This window comes from Acomys minous (genome assembly GCF_964271855.1).
Source record: "Acomys minous genome assembly, chromosome: 11".
NCBI classification, from domain to species: Eukaryota; Metazoa; Chordata; class Mammalia; order Rodentia; family Muridae; genus Acomys; species Acomys minous.
Genome location: NC_140492.1, coordinates 64420679 through 64443296, shown reverse-complemented (window position 1 = coordinate 64443296; position 22618 = coordinate 64420679). Strand labels below are relative to the sequence as shown.

At 39.6% G+C, this 22618-nt stretch overlaps 1 protein-coding gene and 1 long non-coding RNA gene across 6 annotated transcripts in view; one reads left to right on the top strand and one right to left on the bottom strand.

Annotated features, from left to right (window-relative positions):
- Positions 1-22618, top strand: part of IL1RAP (interleukin 1 receptor accessory protein) — a 142981-nt gene that overhangs the window by 80457 nt on the left and 39906 nt on the right. For all 5 annotated transcript variants that reach the window (XR_014783386.1, XR_014783387.1, XR_014783388.1 and 2 more), the window contains exons 3-4: positions 9730-10015; positions 13058-13244. Coding sequence is in view for 2 of the 5 variants with exons in the window: in XM_084802531.1 (XP_084658657.1) it covers positions 9730-10015; positions 13058-13244 (473 nt within the window). In the remaining 3 variants the exon portion in view is untranslated. The remainder of the gene's footprint in view (positions 1-9729; positions 10016-13057; positions 13245-22618) is intronic.
- Positions 10116-22399, bottom strand: LOC311609438. Its single transcript, XR_014783391.1, has 3 exons — positions 21978-22399; positions 21719-21801; positions 10116-10295 (listed from the first exon to the last, which is right to left on the bottom strand). It is a non-coding gene; the product is annotated as an uncharacterized lncRNA (long non-coding RNA).

Sequence of the window (22618 nt, the reverse complement as noted above, 5' to 3'; positions counted from 1 at the left end):
CTGTCCCCCTTTTTTTCAAGTATGTGCTTTATAATTAAAGAGTGAACTGATGGTCACATGCGTTCACAGTAACACAATTTTTGGAATTAAGACATAAAGTGAAGAAATCTTCTAAAAGAAAGTATGTGCCTTAAGATAACTTAACATAGGGAACAGCGTTGTCAGTTGTATTGGATAGCATGTTCTTTCCCCCTATGCCTCCCTCCCACCCTTTTCCTTCCTTCTTTCCTTCTATCCTTCCTCCTTCTTTCCTTTTTTCTACATTTCTCAATTATCCTGTAGAAAAATTTACAAGTATTTTAAGTCAACTATTGTAACACGTTTTATGACACTCCTTTATATTTTTATATTTATGATAATATATAGGCTTCAACCTTTTCCAAACCTACTTTATTTGAGGTTTTTTAATACTTATACATTCCTTCCAACCCACCTACCCTAGATAGGAGAGAAAAGAGGTTAATTGGAACAGGAGAAGCAGACCTTTTTGGACTCAGTTCCTGGGAGCAATTCCCCTGGCAGAGTTGGCAGAGTTTCAGCAGACCAGCAGTTCAACCAAAGTTGCTGCTGGAACCAGGAAGAGCAACTGCAACCAGAGCCCTGAAGCATTCTCTGGTGTGGTCCCCTCAGGAGTGTCTTGAAGTGGAGTGATGAACAGCCAAACAATACCAAGACCCCAAAAAACCCCGCCTTCTGTTTATATATATATATGTGTGTGTGTGTATATATATATATATATATATATATATATATATATATACATGGATATATATATATGTGTGTGTGTGAATATATGTATATATATGTCTGTATGTATATATATGTGTATGTATACACACACACACACACACACACACACACACACACATATATATATATATGTTTTGGGATATATATATATCCTCTCAGAATCTGTACTAAGATGTGTTTCAGCTGGCAACAACCAAGCTCCCGCACAAGGTGATTCATCTTCTAGTGGCTAAACATCATCCGATCTCTCACAAGTCTGTTCCCCAACCTCCGATTGGAATCAAAATAAAATCATGCTTAAATCCTCTACAATAATAAATGAAAATCATCTTTTATCACTTCCTGTCTTCCCAGGTTTTCCTGCCTCCTCCTCACTACCCAGTGCTGCTGCACATTTCGTTGAGTCCACAACCATTTGAGTAATATCATCTTACATTTCAATAAACTACTGTTAGGCTACTCTTCTAGTTCTTGAACTTATTACTTGTATTTTCCACGTTCTCCAGATTGTCTTTTCACAGCCATTTTCTTACTTTCTTCATTGCTTTTCTGCATATTCTCTTACAGTGATCTATCAGATGCTCGAGGATTTCCCCTGATTGTTGACTTCCACTCCCTGAGTTGTGCCTCTCTGAACTCGTCACTGAACTCAGCCCCAGGGCTCTATCCCAAGCCGAGGTCTTTGCAGTCACACTGTGGATTGTTTCTTTGTTCACTTAAATTGAATCCCCTGTTCCTGATCCGGTGCTTTCCTTTTTATTATTATTTTTTCATTGTCATGACATGTGTACCCCTGAGGCTTTCTAAAAGAGAACCAAGGAAACAACATGAGTGAGTGTTACGTGTCTTCAAATATGATCTTAACATTACATTGTTCCATTAGGGTTAAAGTCAAGCCTGGAAATCATTTTTTTTCTTTCCATATCCCTATTATTTGTCTTCCAGTCTTTAGGTTTGCTTTTGAGCCTTCTCCCGCATTTTTGTTCTGACATTATTTCAGTGTGCAATTTTTGTCATTCGTACTCCTTTGTAGCCTGTAGAATCATCTCTTTCAATGTTTTCAAAACACCTTACTGGAATGTATCTATTTTCACTGCCTGTAGTGGGATGTAATGGGCATAATCATGGGGGCCTTTTTTCACCAGAACGCTCTGTATTCCTACTCTGGGCCTTTTTCCTTTGAGTTATTTAATTGAAAGGGATTTTTTTTTCCTCTTTAATTTCTTTCCTTTTGTGGAATGAGATGCTGCACTTCCTGGACTGGCTTTCTGATTTCCACGTGTACTTCCTATATGCTCTTCTTTTTACTTTACCTTTTGGGAAAACTTCAATTCTAACTCCCAAGCAAACCACCCATTACAGTCTTACATTTGCAGCCACACTTGGACTCTACTTAGTCCTTGTCTTTCTGAACATCTTTGTTACAGGATCTTGTTCTGCAAGAATGTAGCTGGCTCCTCGCCTCTCAGAAGATAAGAATCAGCAATACCTTTACAAATTTTTTTCCTTGAATAATCTTAGTTTTCCCCCAAATCCCTTTACTTTGGGTCACTGAGAAGTATAATTCTGTAGCAATTTTCTCGGAATCTTCCTGCCTTGTATAGCTGTATTTAAGAAGCTGCTTAGAAATTCTGAATGTGAACCTAAGGTTTAGCTTTGGAGCTCTCCTTAAGGTGATGCGGCTCTACAGTGAACTCAGGAGCCCCGAGTTCAAATATTTGTTCACTCACTGAAGATTCTTTCCTTCTCCTGCTTGCAAGTGGCTGCAAAAGTCTGAATGTCCGAAGGCCGTGATGATGGATTTGCCTTTAATTTCAGTGCTACGGAGCAGAGGCTAGGTGCTCTCTGGTCTATACAGCAAGTTCCAGGCCAGCCAGAGCTACATAGTACATACGCTGTTTTTGTTTTTGTTTTTAAAACAACAACAACAACAGAGTCTGGATGCCCTTACCTTGGGATTGTGTGTTGACCCCTGCTCAGGGAGAAAAAATGGGAATGGAACACAGGCTATAAACTTTATTGATAGTTTTCTTCTAATCCTTTTTATTTTAACACTCTTCCATCTCTTTAGTGTTTGGAGTATCTGATCCATCATCCAGGTTAGAATATATTGGTGGCATTGGCCATAGGCATGTGTCAATCTCTGTGAGTTAAACAACCTGCTGCATTCTGCCCCATTACACGGAGGGACCTAAACAAGGGTCCTTATTTCACAAGACAGAGGAGAGCTTGATGAAACACACCCTAACCATTAAAATCCCCCCTACAAGTGGCCTTTGTATATTGGCCTAAGTAAGTCACATGCCTTTTCTTCCTTGAAATGTCTGTCGTATGTGAGGAGGAGCCTCGGGTATGTAGGGCGAGCCGCACTGATGATGCTTTGTGTTGGTACTAACAGATTCAGAGCTGCAGCTCAGTTTGTTTTCCCACATTTCCTTGCTGGATTAAGGTTCGTATCTTGAAATCTGCTAAATGCCTTAGCCTGTGTCATTTCAATATTGACATAGTCATTTCTCTTATTCTTGTTGTTACTTTGGATCATGTCTTGGAAAAATATTTTTCTTTTAGTGGAGCTTGAGAAAGCAATGAAATTGGGATCACACACTAAAACTGGTACATTTATCAGAAAAGCTGCTGTAGCTTTCTGTAAATAAATGGACTTATTCTGAAATTCCACAGCAGCAATGGGAATTTAGTTAATGAGTGTGGTTACATATTTTATAAAAAGTATTATACAGTTATCACAAATGCATATTGACGTAAGCTGCCTTTGAACTGCTCAGTTCTCTCTGAAGTTGCATACAAAAAGCAAAGTTAATGAAAGAGCATCAAAAAAAATCACTGATTATTGAGTCTTGGAAAGTACTCTATCTAATTTCCTCAAGAATTATTTAGAAGTCACGTATTTTCATTTTTTGTGTGTGATAGAAAGATGCAATTTTTGGATTCTGTGAAAAGCAAAATAGTTACTGACACAGTTATGTCAGTTACTGCTGTGGACAGGTTGTAGAATAACCCTGAACTTTAATGACAAGGCTTCACTTTAACTGTGACACGTGTGGCTGTTCTGTCCTCACGAGTCTGTAGATTGGCTAGGACAGGTACTCTAGGCTGGTTCTGCGCAGTCGTAAGTTTGGGCTTTGGCCAAGATGCTGTCCTATTGAATGTGGCCTGTGTGTACACAAATTGTTGCTCATTTCAACTCTGAGTTGAACCAGACTTATTCTTATAGTAACTAGATGATCTCAAGAAAACACAGAGCTTGCGACTTGTAAGGTCTTTGGCTGCATTGTATCTGCCATGTAAATCTCTGTGTTAGGCCAGATAGATTCAAGGGGATGAAAACCTTGTTCCCAACCGAAAGAATCGTAGCTTCCCATTGCTGAGGGCGACAATGCAGAGTAGAAAAGGCATACAGACTGGGTTTGGGGACTACTACAAGAGTTGTTAAATGGTGATTAGAAATAGTTTTTATGCTAAGATAGATAAACATAAAGGCATATCAAAGAGGGCTGCTGAGATCATCCAGCTCTTACAGGGGACCCAGGTTCAGATCCCAGCACCCACACTCACAGCTTTCTATAGCTGCAGAGCCAACAAATCCAATGTCCTCTTCTGTCCTCTGAGGACAGCACACTCATATATGTTGCATGCTTATACACACAAGCAAAATACTCTCACATATATACTAAACATAAATAAAATCTTTTTAACAAACCACATGAGTTCAATAAAAATTTATATTTAACAATCATTTATAAAATTGATATGTATTATTCAAATGATATATATATATATATATATATCATAATCCTAATTTATCATTCCAGAAGAAAAATATTTTTCACACTTTGAACAAATTGTACAGGCAGATGTCATAATGAAAACATATTTTAATTGCTATGAAATAGTAATATTCAATTAATGTGAGGAAATTATAATTCATACAACTTGAAGAAGAAAAACAAATATGGTTAGAGAGAGAAAGGGATAGAGAAACTCTGAGGTTGGGTGGATAGTGAGGTAGGGGAGGACCTGGGAATATTCTGGAGGAGGATGAATATGATCAAAAGGCATTATATGAAAGTCTCAAGGAATTATTAAAACATCATTCAAGAATAAAAACACTTACTTATGTAATTCCAGCTTTCGTATCTTTACATGCTGAGTCATTCCATTACTTGTGGTTAAAAGTGAGATGTGTAAAAACACTAAAAGGAAAGTGATAGTATTTTTATTTAGTTAATATTTTGGTGATTTTTTTCATGTATGCAATATATCTTGATCATTTCCACCCCTTTCTCCTGCCTCCTAGCACTCTGGAAGCCTCTCAACATGTCCCCATTCCACTTTCATGTCCTCTTTTTTTCTAACCCCCTGAGTCTAATGAGTGATGATCAAATGTATATGGGTATCGGCAATCTCTGGTGTGTGGACAACCTACCAGCGACCACACCCTTGAAGAAGATCCTCCCCTAGCAGCCAACAACTGCCTATAGCTCCTCACCTACAGGTGAGCCTTCTTGAGCCCTTCTCCAGTTTACGCTGGAACGTTGACTAGCTTGATCTTGTGTACATCTTGTGTGGGTCACCACTGCTAATGTTCCCGAGTTCCTGAGAGCAGCAACCAAGTCGAGTCCAGATGACAGCGTTTGGAGGCGCTCTCTGACATTCTCAGCCCCTTTTCCTCTTCTGTTCTCTGAGTACTGGTTATCGGAAGATTTCTGATAAATCTGAACACCCAATAGTTGCTCTTCTCAGCACTTTGAGCATTAAGACTACTGCCCAATGCGAAAATAAAAAACACGCTTCTCTGACCAAGTTGAAAGCAGCACTAGTTTATTGATATAAACCCAAATTCTTAGACAATTTTGTAGAGCAACAACAGTAAGTCATCCTCCACCAAGGTCTCTGACATCCCCAGCCATGGGATTTTGGCCAAGCCGGCTTACAGAACATGGCATGAATTTTTTGCTGTGGAACATGCCTACAATCTAATCAAGAAGCAGTTGGGTGCCCTCATCACATGCATGCCACTCTTTTATGAATGGATACATCTTGTTGGGCAGATGAGTAATATATCAGGCAAAGTCTACCACTGAATAAGAACACTGATCATTGATTTTTCTCCTCCAGTGGCCTATATAGCACATCCCAACACTGTAAGAGCTAGCCAGCATAGAGAAGTTTCCTAGTGAGGTCCAGCTGGATCTGTGTGTTCTGGAAACAAACTATGATATTTTCAGCAATAGTTTCATATTATTTAGTTATAGTGGGCAGCCAAGGCCAGTATCAATAGCCTATGTTAATTAGAAGGCCTCTGGGGTCTCCTTGATCAATACCTTGTAGGAAGCTATCACACACCAGGCACTGAGTGGTATATTACTAACATTGCTTCTGGAGGAAAACTTATTCACCCATGTAGAGGACCTCTGCTGAAACTCTTTCTTTTTTTGTTGTTTTTATTAAGTCATGCTTTTAATTATCTAACAAAGTACTGGATTTCTATAAATTCTTTTCTAACCTTGTTAGTTGTGAGTAATCTACACCTGACCTACTTTTCTCACCATTGCTCTGATCCCACTCCTTAAACTCTCAGTATTCTTCCCCCACTTTGCCATCACATGTATGCTACTGTCCTCTCCTTCCCCACGGCCTCTTCACTCCCTGCCTCTCATGGATCATTTACAGCTTACAGACTCTGCAAATACTTCAAATTAAACACAGAACACACAAATTGAAAGCTCGGATTCACTTGTGAGAGAGTATGTGTGGAATTTGTCTTTCTAAGCCTGGATTACCTCACTTAGTATAATGCTTTCTGGTTCCATCCATTTTTCTGCATAATTTAACTTTTCTTTATATATTCCACTGAATATATATACACATATATACATATATACACATATGTTTATGTGTATATATGTATATACATATGTATACATATATACATGTTTATATACATATATTTGATGTAAACCCAAATAGTTAGAAGACAGTTTTGTAGAACAACAATAGTAAGTCATCCTACACTAAGGCCTATGACATCTCCAGCCATAGGATTTTGGCCAAGTAGGCTTACAGAACATGGCATGAATTCTTTGCTTTGGAACATTCCTACAATCTAATCAGGAATATACATATATCTGTGTGTATGTATATATGTGTATATATGCATATATATATACATACACATACATACATATGCATACATTGGGGGCATAGCTTCTTTATCTATTCCATTTTACATATTTCTTCATCAGTTAATGGACACCTAGGCTGATTCCATTTCATAGATATTATGAATAGAGAATCAGTGAACATGGAGAAGCAGTTATCTCTATAATAAGATATAGAATCCTTTGGATGTAAGACCAAGATGGGTGTAGCTGGGGCATATAGTGGTCCTATGTGTAGCTTCTTGAGAAACATTCACACTGATTTTTGTGATCGGTTTATGCTCACACCAATAGTACATAAGGCTTTCCCTTTCCTCACGTCCTCACCAGCATTTGGTGTCATTTGTTTTGGTGATGACAGTCATCCTAACTTGGTGAGACAGAATCTGAAAGTAATGTATATGTGCTTGATGATGTTGATCATCTTCTGAAAGCATTTATTAGCTATTTGTATTTCTTTGTTGAAGAACATCTTTTATCAGTTCCCTAGCGCACTTTTGCTTGAGCTGGTTCTGCTCTTGGCACTTCACTTTTTGGGGTTCTTTGTATATTCTAGACACTGACTTTCTGTGGGGAGTGTTGATGCCAATCGTCTCCGCCCATTCCCATTCCGAGGGGTGCCGCTCCACTCAGTCAGCAGTTTCCTTTGTTATACAGACCTGTGTCAGGGTTTACAGTGAGGTTCTCTGGAATTGATTGTGAAGGATAAAGGAGGAGCAATTAGTTTCATTCTTCTCCACATTGATATTCAGTTATCCTGCCACCATTTGTGGAAGACGACATCTTTCTTTTCTGGTGTGTATTTTTAGAATCTTTGTCAAAAGCCAGGTAGTACTGATTGTGTGGCCTTGTATCTCCTTTGTTGATGTGTGTGTGTGTGTGTGTGTGTGTGTGTGTGTGTGTGTGTGTGTATGTATGTATGTATATCAATAAAATGTGTCTGTTTTTGTGCCAGTTCCCACCCCCCCCCACAATAACTCTGTAGTATCACTTGAAACCACGTGTGGTGATACCTCCAGCTTTATTCTTTTGTTCAGATTTTCTGTGGACATCTAGGGTTTCTTTTGCATCCAAATCGCGTTTGCAAATGATTTGTTTCTATTTCTGTGAAGAGCATCACGGGGATTTTGATAGATACTGAATAGACCCTCTAAATTGTCATAATGTTGATTCTTTGGATAAATGAATGAGGGAGGTATTTCCATCTTTTAGTATGTGTTCCTGGATTTCCTTTTGAGACAGAATCTTGCATCATAGCTCTGGCTGGACCATATCTTTCTTTGTAGACCAAGCTGGCCTCAAACTCCCCGATCTTCCTGCATCTGCCTTTTGATCCATGGGTTTCCTTAGGTATCACTTTAGAATTTTCATTGTACAGGTCTGTCTTTGTTGCTTTTCAGTTTCTATTTCTAAAGCACCCTGACCAAGGCAACTTTTAAGAGGAAGCATTTAATTGAGCTGTGGTTTCAAAGACTCAGAGTTCATGTTGGCAGAGAAAATAAGTCAACTCAGGAAGCAGAGAGTAAGCTGGGAGTGTTAGGAGGCTTTTGAAACCTCAAAGCTTGCCGCCAGTGACACACCTCCTCCTGCTGATCCTTCTCAGGTAGTTATACCAACTGGGGACCAAATATTCCATGCAAACTACCACAAGGTCTTTTATACTCTTGGTTACCATTTTATTTTCAAATACGACTAGTTATAATATGATAAAAAACCTGGTTTCCATTTATTATAAATAAAATGGAAATTTTTAGGTATAAGTTGGGATGTAAGGAAGCTTATACTATGTTTAAATTTTGAATGCCTTTTATATTTGTACATATGATATCATATATGTGTAGGTTATATACTTATGTACCTATATATTATGTATATATTTATACACGACTATTAGGAGTACAAAGAATAAATAAGACTGTTGTCTAGTAGTGTGGCTGGTTCTCACAGGACCCTTATCACCCCGGAATCCTTTCTGTATTGTACCATTCTGATGTAACTCTTAGGAAAATAAAATTAATCATTTTGCCTTTTTTTCATGAGTACATCAGTGATTACTTTTCATTATAAAATAAGTTGTAAAAGCCAGTATCACTTCTTTTCATTTCCTATCAGTGAAACACTAGCAGATATTTTCTCCCTAAGTTCTGCCACTCTGTTTGCACAGTGTGGTCATCCCTTGATGTGCATGGACAGCCCAGGTTGGGGTGTATCACAGTGTACCTCAAATATTCCTGTAAAATACATGGAATTTTAAAGAATTGCCATACAGCATGTAAATATATAAAATATCAATAATGTTTTTGTGCTTAATGAATTTATCAGTTAGCAAAATGTAATGTTTCCATTAATTCATCTTTGCCTTCTTAATGTGGTAGGTGGGTATCTTACATTGAGTTTGTGGCTTGCTTTATATTTCTTCTGAAAAAATACAAGTCTGGTCCCACAAACAGGAGACCTGACGAAAACCAGTAGTCGTCTCTCTATTGAGATACTTCAAGATCTTTCTATCTCTATAATTTCATGAAGCCATATCTTTTTTTAAAGAGAATCAGCCTCTAGTCCCTGAAGGATCCCCCAGTACCAAGACACAGATAGCTGTCACCAAAAGATACAACACAAAATGATAAAGAAACAGAAAGGCATAATTCCTTCTCACTGAGGATGCTTATAATGTATATTTATCTGAGGGAGATTGTTAAAGATGACTAGAGAAAGAGGCGCCTAGAAGCAGCCAGGCCAGTGTCAGGAAGACAGCGTTCCCTGAAATGGCTCATCTGCCTTTTCCTCTTGCTTCTTCCAGAACGCTGTGATGACTGGGGACTAGATACCATGCGACAAATCCAAGTGTTTGAAGATGAGCCAGCTCGCATCAAGTGCCCCCTCTTTGAGCACTTCCTGAAGTACAACTACAGCACGGCCCATTCCTCAGGCCTGACCCTCATCTGGTACTGGACCAGGCAAGACCGTGACCTGGAGGAGCCCATCAACTTCCGCCTCCCAGAGAATCGCATCAGTAAGGAGAAAGATGCGCTCTGGTTCCGGCCCACCCTCCTCAATGACACGGGCAATTACACCTGCATGTTGAGGTAGGCTGCTTCCCCACTTTGACTTTCCCTTCTCCTTGTAGTCCCTAGGATATGATTCAAGTAATGAATATGCCGTGGCATCTCTCAGGAGAAGGGCACGTGTAAGATGGCTTAAGCCTTACCTGGGTGGCCTAGCTGACACTGGAGGAAGGTGGTGCGTGGAGAGGTTCTGTCTTTGAGAGTATTCTTTTGAGAGAAGTGATATATAGCAGTGTTGTCTGAAGTTGAGGTTGAGTCTATTGGCTTCTTTCCGTGGCCCCCGGATCCTGCCATCGTTTCACTGGAAAATGAAAAATGAAGAACCTATTCATATCTGTTATGCTTGGATTTTCATTAAAGTGCCCGGCAGAGACATTGCACTCAGGATGCGTTTATATAAAAAAGACTACTTGGGATGCATCAATATACTTAGCACAGTGCTTTTAAGTTTTCAACCAAAATTCTCCTCCGAAAAACAAAGTGATGCCCCTGGGAATCCAAAAGTACAACTTGAAGTAGCCAAGGTTTACCAAATCCATTTTTGTTTTCGATGCATCTCTCTTCCTTTTAGAGTTGTTCAAAAAAGGTTTAGAATGTCTAAGTCTCTCGCCCCTCCAAAAATATCACAATTGGACTTAGCTCTCACAGTCCCTTTTTGCTACCAAGCCATGATTTGTTTTCTAAAGTCACACATAGGATATGTTATTTCTTCATTTAATGCAATTTGCTACTATTTAATGAGAATATTGGTACCAGTTGGAGGCTACAGGTCTGAGATCACAGTTGGCAGGGTGGGTTTTGTTCCCAGTGCTTGGCTTACGGATATTCATCTCCTCTCCATCTGGTCTCCTTCTAGCATCCCTGTCCTATCCCGTACTTAAACTGAAGTAGTTGTACTGGATGAAGGTCCATGCGTATGACCTCATTTGCCTTAATTATATCTTTATAGGCCCTAGTTCCAAGTATAATCCAGCCCTGAAGTCCTGTGAGCTAACTAACCCTCAACATTTAAATTAACGGAGGCTATCAACACAGTTCATCCTCTAATAATGAGTGAGCCTGTTTCCTTTCCCTCTCTTGGATGTTAACTCTTTTTCTGGCAGAGAGTTAAGACAAAGTTTTGATAAGCATCTGCCGTTTTATCAGGTGAAAGGGTTCTCCGCTCCATCAGAAGAAAGTCTTTGGACCACTGGCCCTTTGCAGAGTCCTCATGGCCTGGAGAAGCCTCCTTTGAAGTTGTCATCCAATAATAATTTTCTTGGAATAAGCTTTAGACTCACACATGGCCCTCCAATAAACACGGGATGCTCATGTTCTTATTATCTATTTCCAAAAGATGCTATAAGTGGTGGCATAAAGCAGATTGTATTGGAAGGAGCATCAGGTGAGACACAGAAGAAAAAAAAACCTTTGATTCTGCTTAGCTGGTGAACTAAGGCAGGTTGTGTAAAAATCTGGAGCTTTGGCATCTGTAACTATACTATGGAAGAACAGGATATTGTTCTCTGAGTGCCTTTTCATCTTTGGCTGTTGCTAATTTTATAACATTTCCTGGGTAGCCATCAGTGAATCCCTGGGAAAGAGCTGTTAGCTGTGCCTGCTTGGCTTTGTCTTTGCTGTGCACCATGTGCTGCTGATGTCTGTGTTCGGCACCCACTGGTGCAGAACCTACATTACTCTTCTGCTAACGGTGTTTGCTGCTCTGACAAGAATGACCCGCTAAGCTCTGCCTGTGTACAGCACTCAAGAGCTTTCCTAGCCCAGAGTCCCAAAGGATTCCACATTCTTCCACAGAACGGCATGGTCAGGCCTGCCGCTCTCTCGTACTAACATCTGTCTCATTATGCTCCTATTGCTGTGGTAAGACAAATGACCAAGGCAACTTACAGAAGAAAGCATTTAATTTGGGGCTTATGCTTACAGAGGGTCCATGCCCATCAAGGTAGAGAGCATGGCAGCAGGCATAAGGTCATGATAGTGCCTCAGGAGTTAAGGACTCTTATCTTGAGACAATAATCACAAGGCAGAGAAAGCTAACTGAAAATGGCATGGGCTTTTGAAGGCTCAAAGTTCACCCCTGGTGAAACACCTCCTCCAACAAGGTCACCCCTTTAATCCCACTTAAATGGTTCCACCAACTGTGAACCAAGTATTTAAACATATGAGGCTATGCGAGTGTTCTCATTCAAACTCCTAGGTAGGTTTAGGTATGCTTAAGGCTCTGGAGTTAGATTTATATTCCTATATTTTATTGCTCACATTCTCATATTCAAATGGCAATGCTACATCTTACCAAGATTATTGATAATGGTTATAATGTACTCATATAGCTTTTGAATTGTTACATATTTAATTGAGAATATCCAAGCTCACTACAGGAGACCTGTTGTGGAAGTGCAGGATAGGATGTAGAAGAGAAGTGACAGAGACGTGGCTCAGTCTGGACGAACACTGGCGCACATTTTCCCACTCACTGTAAGATGGTTCCTGTGCCGGATTTTGCTTTTCATGCTTGCCTGTAGGTACATACAACAGTTTTGAAAACTGTATCATAGTTTTCTTTATGACCTGTTTTGTTTGCTTTTCTATTAATTTCCATGTTTCCCTGACTGAAATAACACTAGATAGATATATTGGATTGTGCCCTGGCTCTATTACTCCTTTGTTAAAATTTTGATCTTGTGAAACAACACCAACAACAAAAATTCCAAAAGTTACTGGTCTGAAGCCAAAACTCTAGAAACTTCCTTCTCAAAGGTTGGTTTGCACCCCTCAGCATGCCACCCTTACCTTTGCCTTAATAAAAAAAACCGCTACTGCTGGGAATGTTCTAATTGAACACTTTGAATACACATTTAAGGCCATGTGCAGAACATAAATATGTAGGTTCATTAACAGAAGATATGCCGGTTTGCTTCTTGGCATGTATGGAGCTAATTGGTATAAGACATACTTCAGCAAGTCACTTCATGTTCCCACGGATTCGCACGCATGAAGACGTGCCAGCTATATGAAATCAAATGCAGAGAAGCCGCCCTGCTCACTGTGCCCTTGTCTTCTCAGGAACACAACGTACTGCAGCAAAGTTGCCTTTCCCCTGGAAGTCGTGCAGAAGGGCGCCTGCTTCAATTCCTCCATGAGACTCGCCGTGCATAAACTATATATTGAAGAGGGTATTCATAGGATATCGTGCCCTAATGTAGATGGATACTTCCCTTCCAGTGTCAAGCCAACTGTCACTTGGTATAAGGTAAGAAAGCTGGAAAAAAAATTTTTTAAAAGAGTAATGAATAAGTACGTGCTGAGTTCAGTGGTCACACTGATAACGTCTCTCGTTGGACCTTTTGAGGTCTTCATTCATCTCTTCTTACACATTTTTGCCACTTCCTTATTTTGTTCTGTTTTGGAAAGGGAAGTGTGGGTTGCTTTGCCTCAGACTGCTCTTTCTCAAATCCCAGCACTAACTACCTGATTCCTGTTCACCCCCGAGGGACACATTTTGAGAAATGCTGCCCACTTCCACTCACTGTCTTTGGGACGTCAGAAGGTGCTTGATTTACAATGTGACCATCAGCCCCTTGATGAGTCAGTACTGTAATTTTTTTCTTCATGTGTACTTTGTTGATTGCCCTCATCTGTGGGCACCATCCATCTGTGGTCTCTCCCTCACATCTGAGGATCTGGAAAGTGTTTTTTTTTTAAAGTGAATATTGGAAGGTGACACATGTTACAGCACAGACTTTGAATCTCATGGAGTGTCCACAGGCATCAAATGGAAAACTCACACACAGAGCACAGTGCACAGTGAACTCCACACAAAGGATTTTCAGCAAACTAAGCGGAATGGACAAAAGCCTTTAGGCAGCCATAGAGTCAGCGTTTCAGGGACGAGCTGATGGAAATGATTATCTGTCACACTTGAGAACATGATCTCCTTAGACGTGGGACAGACAACAAGTTGGGCATAGAATAGGTCAGCGGAGAATCAGCAGCTGAAGGTGGGAGAAATTTCGTTCCCTGCAACAAGTCACAGAAGTCCTTTAGGAAGAAGTTCTGCTGGCCTGGAGCAGTTCCCCTGCTGTGCTCCTCAGGAATGCTAGCCAGAGCAAGGAGAAGCTGCAGGACCGGAAAGACACCTACTTGCAATGCTTGGTGCCTTGCAGGTCCAGCTTACAGGGAAAGGAAAAGGCCAGTTAGATTAGAGCAGTGTAAGGAAAGAAAGAAATGGACTTGCTGGACATGGAGGAAGGGAAGAGTGGGGACATCTCAAGGCTGAGACATTTTGAAGAATCTCCGTGAATCTAAACATGCAGCCGTGTTCTAAAGTACAGAAAAGGCCATGTTTACATAAAAATGAGCAATAAAAATTCAAGTTCCATTTAAGTTTCAAGAAAAAAGTTCATAAAACAATAATATTGTTGCAAAAAAAGTGTGTCAGAGGCTATGCTATTAAAAACTTTTTAACAACAGACCTACATCAGGAAAATGATACGATATGTGAATAAACAGGCTGCACAAATAGAATTTAAATGTCCTGACATTACTTAATGAAAATTTAAAGAGAAGAAAACTATTTTACCAATGAAGCCCAAGATGGAAAATAGCAGCAAACAAAGGCATATTTATGATCACACATACACATGTGTATGCATACACAAGCACACCCACATACACAAGTACATGTAACCATATACACACCACATACATACATATGCACACACAAACATGTACACACCATGTATACATCATTAAGCACACATAAGCATGCACATATATGATCAGACATACACATGTATATATATACACATGCACACACACAAGCACATGCACCCATACACACATCCCATGTACACATACACACACATAATATACATGTTAGTATATGCATGCACACACACAGGCAAACACTCCACATGTATACAAACAAGTACACAAACACATGAACACATATACACACACACATACACATCTGCACACACACACACACAAGTACATGCACCGACACACATGTAAACACCAAAGTACACATAGAAGTGTACACAACACATACACACACTCACAAACACACATGTACAATTGTACCCATGCTCACACCAATGCACAGCACTGAAGATTGGTAGGAAGTAAAAGGATGAAATTTAAAAATAGAGAATTGTAACAGGAGGAGTGGCCACAGGAATACATGAGAAAGGAGATTTTTTAAAGTTTTATTTTATTAATTTATTCATATTACATCTCAATGGTTATGCCAACCCTTGTATCCTCCCATTCTTCCTTCCCTCCTATTTTCCCCTTACTCCCCTCCCCTATGACTGTGACTGAGGGGGACCTCCTCCCCCTATATATGCTCATAGGGTATCAAGTCTCTTCTTGGTAGCCTGCTATCCGAGAAAGGAGATTTTAAAAACAGTGTGTAGTGCCAGAGAGATAATGGGCATTTCCTAATATTGAAAAGATCATTTCACCAGGAAGCTACACAGCAACAGAAGTATCTCTATATTATAACAATATCCCCAAATACATGAAGTTCTTAGAAATTGCCAGAGTTTGAGGGGGAAATAGACAAAATCACAACTACAGTTCACCTATGTAAATTCTATTTCTTGGTCAACTGTGAATGAAATGACTTAGTAATCCGCATTAAAAGCCTTCTGTTGGCCAGAGATAGACAATCTGAAACTTAATAGTGGTAAAAATTTTAGTGCTTCCAAGCCAACAAAGTATATAATGATAGTTTTACATTTTAGCTCTTTCTGACGGCAATAATATGCCACAAGTTAACAAAATAGGGCAGATAAGTACGTGTCTATAGAAGTATTTCTACCAATAAATGAAATAATCCTGGTAGCTATGAAATATCACTTTGCAAGACCCAATTGATCAGTCTGAGCATTAAGCATCAGTTACCACCAGCATCACAGAGTGATACACAGAAGTGTTTCTTCTGATGAGAGAACGATGCTAGCTGCAGTTTTGTAAGCCTGAGGCAGATCACAGTTGTGTGCCAGAGACACAGAGAACACAGGAAGCCCTGGAACTTCATCATGGGTTTTAAGTCGGGGAAAATGAAAACCGTACGAACCTATAGTCCTGATGTGCAGGGTTCTCACGATATCAAAGGGAAAATTACAGAATGAAAGGGAACATGTAAGGCTGTTTAAAAAGAGAATTAATCCATATATCTACATGTGGACCTATACATACATGATAAAATTAATAATGGAATCCGAGCCATCGTTTTGGAGAGTTTAAATAGTGCCTACTTGCGTGAAGAATAGTGAAGGAGGTGAAATTGACAAGGCCTGTGTGGAAGGCTTGCGAGGGTGATTCACGCCATTCTATTCCTGGCCATGCTGGTGCTTACCACAATGTGTACTTTGAAATAACTCGGTGGCTAATCCATGCGGGTACGTTGGATTTTGTTGTGTGCTAAGCTAGCTATGAAAACAAGGAGAAATGGAAGGATTGAGTTAGGGAGTCAAGAAAGAAGTACAGGGGAGGGGAGGGCCGTGGGTGGGAAGAGGAAGTTAGTAAGTGGGAGAGAGACCAGAGACTTACGGAATGGCAACCAACTGTAGCGGGCGGACCTTAGTTGAATACTGTTTCACACACCTTACAAAACACAACAATAGAAACCCCAGAATATTCTGAGTGTGGGACACAAAGGGCGTCAACAAATTATTACTTTTAAGTGGGACACTGAGGCCTTCGCTACATTACAGAGTGGGGTTAGTTTATAGATACATACAGAAATCTTTGCATATAAGAGTATTAATGAGGTAACTTTAAGAAGTTGGCATTGATAAGTAAAATGTTCCTATGGAAAGGTCAGCTGTCTTCTCACCTGTCGGCTTCTCTAGGCCTGTTGTGTCCACACTCTATCATTTCTTCTTCTCGTATTCCCATATATGACCTCTGCCCAGGATTCTTTTTTTTTTTTTCATTTTTTTCTCCTTTATTAATTTATTCTTGTTACATCTCAGTGGTTATCCCATCCCTTGTATCCTCCCATTCTTCCCTCCCTCCCATTTTTCCCTTATTCCCCTCCCCTATGACTGTTCCTGAGAGGGATTACCTCCCCCTGTATATGTTCACAGGGTATCAAGTCTCTTCTTGGTAACCTGCTGTCCTTCCTCTGAGTGCCACCAGGTCTCCCCCTCCAGGGGACATGGTCAAAGGTGAGGCACCAGAGTATGTGAGAAAGTAATATCCCACTCTCCACTCTACTGTGGAGAGTGTTCTGTCCATTGGCTAGATCTGGGTAGGGATTTAAGGTTTACCACCTGGATTCTTTCTCAGAACAGATCAGAGCCTACCTCTGCTGTGGATTGTTCCTTCCTTCGTCCCTGGAGACCCTCACCTCTTTGTCCACACCTGTTTTAATGTCACTTTTTACTGCATTCATCCATGCAATCTTCTATTCACAGGCGTATACTCTAGCTAAAGATAAACGGCGCCATTGTAGTGTGCATAGAGTGAGGTTTAATTATACAAATGAGATATAGCCTTAGCTCAGTGAAGTCTCAAAAGGAACATGCAATTCAATGTAGACACCGTGTGGGCATGTAGTGCATTTGCCAAATGCAGGGAAACACACACACGTGAAAAATAAGATGAAATAATTTTTTTAAGTGTAATGTTGAATCCTACAAAGTAGCTGAGAGAAAGTGCTCTGGTTTTAATAAGGAGAACTTGTAACCTGGGAGGCCAATTGACACTTGATTAGAACATATCAAATTATTCTAATATTTGAATTTTCTATCTCTATGAATGGTGGTGCTATTAACCAAGGTATGAGTAGAACAGGAAACTAGGCATGCAATGGTGAACTTAGTAAATAGCACTGCAGTTAGAGATGGCTAAGACCTCAGAGGGGCATATAGACAAGCAGACAGTAGCTGTACAAGTGAGGGTTTAAAACTTAACAGTCACACTATATGTAGAAAAGTGGATGTATCTGTGTGATCGTTGAAACACCAAGAAATGAAATAGAGTGTAGAGGGGTCCGCCTTGGTCTCCAGAGAATATATGCATGCACTGAATGAAGACATGAAGTCTAGACAAGAGACTGAGGAAAAAAATCACTCCTATATAACGATTGCTGAGTCAGACTTCTCACAGTCTATAGATGGCTAGAAATATAAGCATGGGTCAAGAGAAATGGCTCAGTGAGGAGAGCATTTGGTGTACAAACATGGGGGCTAGAGTTTGCATTCCTAACACTCATATAAAGTGCCAGTTGTGTTTTGCACATGTGTAAACCCATGGGGACGGGCAGATTCTTTAGTCTCACAGGGTGTAGGTAAATGGTGGGCTATACATTCAGTGTAAACCTGTTTCAACAAATAACAAGAGAGTGGCTGGCACACAGGCAAGTATACCTCCCCATATACAGTACAAGTCTTTTTATATACATATATAAAATATACAAACACACACACACACACACACACACACACACACACACACACACACACACACAAACCCTACTTTTAGAGCTCAGAGAATTACAAAGGAAAAAAAAAACAATATTTGAACATATATTGATTTGTGAACTGGATGGTGGGGCTTAGCAAACTGTGGGCAGGGCATATGGAGGGGACTCCAAGGGACTGGTGTCAGAGTCCTAGAGCACCAAGTGTTTGCATTTCAGAAGTGTGGAGAAGCGGAAACAAGAGTGAGCTTTCCTCACCACTTCATTTCTTCCTCTGTCGTCCTGTCTTCTTTAATGTAGGGCCTCCTTGATTCAGGACTTCGACAGTGCTGTTTCAAATTGTTCAGTAAATGTCTGTCCAATGAGACAGATTTCGTAACTCCTCACCTGGCGAGCATACTATACTGTGTGAATGATTTACTGAATTCCAAATAGCTGGCTAGTCAAAGAAGCTCTGGAATGCAGTACGTACATGCGAGAAAGTGTTGGTTTAGAAATAGATGCCATCAAGGCATATAGTAAATTCTGAGGGAAGTGTGGTTTTCTTACTGCTGTTTTATTACTATTGTTGTAAGATCTAATTATAGAGCCACGCTTTCATGCCACCATGCCTTTTGTGTGGCTGTGTTAGTCTCCTGTTTTATTGTTGTGGTTGGCTTTTCAAATTTCGTTTTATAGAGATATGGGAAAGTGAGGTCAGTGTCATCTTTCCCCTGAGATGTGGGGAAAATCATTTTGTTGGGTGTACTGTATGTTAGAGTTACGGTAAGTGCAAAAATCCTCCCTTGCCATGGAGCAGGATGGATGTAAGTCCAGACAGCGGTTTAAACAGAACATCTTCATGCCCACTGTACTTAAGTTTTGCACAGTGCCTCTATTTCGATTCTTTTAATTGAAAATAAAATTTCCATGCAGTATATTCCTTTCCCCAAACTCCTCCCAAATCCAGTATAAAGTCACAAGTGGTAAGATACTGTTTGTGTCTGTTTCTCAGAAAATATTTAAATTCCTGTCTTTTATTTCTGTTAAAATACCCCATGCTGGTAAGTTTTTATGTCAACCTGACCCAGGCTAGAGTATTTGAGAAGAGAGACCCTCCATTAAGAAAGACTGGCTTCTAGGCAACCCTGTAAGATTGGTGACTGATGTGGGATAACCCACCTCACTGTGAACAGGTGCTCTTGAAGGATCCTGTAAGCAGGCCCTCCATGGCCTGGGCATCAACTGCTCTCTCCAGGGTCCTGCCCTTTTTGAATTCCTGCCCTGGCTTCACTCAGCAATGGAGAGCGACTGGAGCATTATAACATGAACTACACCCTTTCCTCCGCAAGTTGTTTACGGTCATGATGTTTTATAACAGCAATGAAAACCCTACCTAAGACATAACTTCAGGAAAGAGCGTTTGTCAAAACCAGCCATGTCCAGCCTTCTTTAGGCATGGCGCATCCTTTTAAGAAGTCAATCCAATCTCTGAGTGATAGACTTTGTTTTACTGAATGACTGCATCAATTAGTTAGAATGGCTCTTCGTCTCTTCCCTTTCTCAATAATCTGTATAGAGGGATTTTTAACCTTTGGCATGAAGTTAGCATATTTGTATTCTCTTTGGGAGCTGCACACCTAGAATTCTGTGCAAGTATACATACACAGAATTTTTCATATGGTTTTAGGGCTCCTGGAGACCCAAGATTCATTGTTTAAGCTGAAAAGCAAATTAAAGTGATACATTTGAAACCTTGACACTAAATCAGGTCAAATGAATGATCCACTGTGTACTTTGAGGAAACCTAATTCATAGTTCATCTTTGTCTCTGTGGTGGTTATATTTCTTTGTTCTGTGCTAAGTATCAGCTCTCTCTCTCTTTCTTCCTCTTTTTCCTTCTCTTGAATGTCAGTCATAGAGCACAAGACTGAGCCAATCTGCATTGCACTTAAGAATTGATTGAATAATGGATTTAGACTGGGTTGTAAAACTACATGAAAAATGTATGGCATCTCATTTATTATTATTATGCGTCTAGCTCTTAACATTGCCCGGCACAACATAGAAGGGACATTGTAAATATTTATCAACATTGAAAGACTGAATTATCTTTATTGGAAGTGACTGGCTTATAAAACTCTTTACAGAACTCAACAAAGTATAGTGTATTTTATGCCAAGATTTTTATAGATTCATAGCTTCCATAACTATCCCCAACGCATCAGACATTGCAGCTTAAACTTTATGTTTTCATTCCCATTTCCCCCATGTATCTTGTAATACCTACCCCATGTGTAATGGTCTATACGTTTACTACCACACATACGCTATAAGCTCTCAACTCTGTGCCATGTATCTGTGCTGCTTTCGTACATATTTTTGATCATGTAACATAAATATATTGAAGTCAATATGCAAAATATTGGCCCAATTGCTAATCCACCCCTCACTCCTCCAACAGGAGTTAATTATTCAGAAAAAGAGGAACACTGGCATTATGATAAAGTGATGTAAATAGTAAAAAGTAGGAAAAATACTCCATGAATTTAATTGAGCTCTTCAGTCTCCTCTGGGCTCAGAGTGTGCTTCGGGTGTCTTCATTTAACCCCTAATTTTTGTCAATATTTTCCATATCATTTTAAGGATTAAAAATTAACCTGTAAGCCACACCTGTCCAAGGACCAGGTAACTTCCTGGAATGCTGGGAGTTGTGGTTCTTGGAAAATAACAAAGCCTCATGGGAAAGTACGTTGTCCTACATAGTGGCCTATGTGTTTTTGTCCTTAGGCCTAGATAGATATGTTTAAATTGACTGAAATGAGATATGATAGATATTGGTTTACATTCAGAATTTAGACTCACCAAGGTAGGATAGGTGTTTTTCTCAAGGTTGCCAAATACAAATAACCAAAGCACTATGACTATAACATTAATATAAGTCCTGATTGTTTCGTGGCTCTTTTTGCTATATATAGTTTATTTTATATATGTGCAATAATATAAATGTATATATATATATGTATATATATATGTATATATGTGTGTGTGTATATATATATTTAATTATAAATTTAATTATATAGATATAATTAAAAATACAGCCCTTGCAACAAGGAGTTTCTGCTGGGAAAGCCCAGGGAGTAGTGCAGACCAAAGTCCATCTCTTAGCCAGTATTCAATATGTATAATAAAGCTTGCTTCAAATTTGGCCCAAAATGATGGAATTGCTTTTCTCTGGCAAATTAGGATTAACAATACAACACAAATCTTCCTTCTCCAGGAAGACTTCTGTTTTTCTAGAGACTTACTGTTTAATCCTGATTATACGTGTCTTGGCCCCAGTGTGCTTCCTTCCTCCATAATCCTAGCAATCTTCTGCTAGGTTGCATATCTGAGAAAAGCAAGACAAAAACAAACAGACAAGCAAACAAAAACAAAACCGTGTCTTTTTCAGTAATATCTTCACACAGCTCCCTTTGTGCAATAGACTTCTCTAAAGGAAACCACTTCGTACTTCATACTTCATTGTGACATGACCCTACCCACAGCCTTCACTTCCTCGGGTACCTATTTCTTCTCCAAGATCCCAAAGTCATTTCATGTTCTGTTCCTTACGTACATGTTGTGGTTGGTTGTCATGGCAACGGCTATGAGGTTGACAGTTCTTTTGAATTTGGAATGAGGAACTGATGGGATGCTTAGAAGGGCTGTTTGCTGGTCACTCAAGTGGCTGCGCCATTGATGAAGTTCTTTTAGTGCTAACTAGTTTCTTATTTTCGAAAACCTGTCTTCTGTTCCTTGAGTACTAAAGTCTTCATTTTCTTTTGAATTCCAAGCAAGTATCTCTGAAACCATCATTAAGATTATTTTAAGAATATTTCTATGAAAAACAATATCTTTGGGACACTTATTGAAGAATATAGAGTTGGAGTTAATTGTATAAAAATATCTAACTCGACATTGCGGACTAAAATTAGTGTGTATTTGTAATACAACAGTGTGATAATGTACCATACTCCACATGCACATATTTAGAATGTAAATCATTTCCTTCCTTCCCATTTATAAAATTCTATAGGCCTAACAGTGTTGAGCCTCATTTCATTATATCCTCAAAGATGCTTTTGACAAATTAAGTAACAGTATCTGCCCCTCTGTGCTGTAAAGTATTTTTTTTTCAGTTTTCCTCTAACTGTAGACACTGAGTA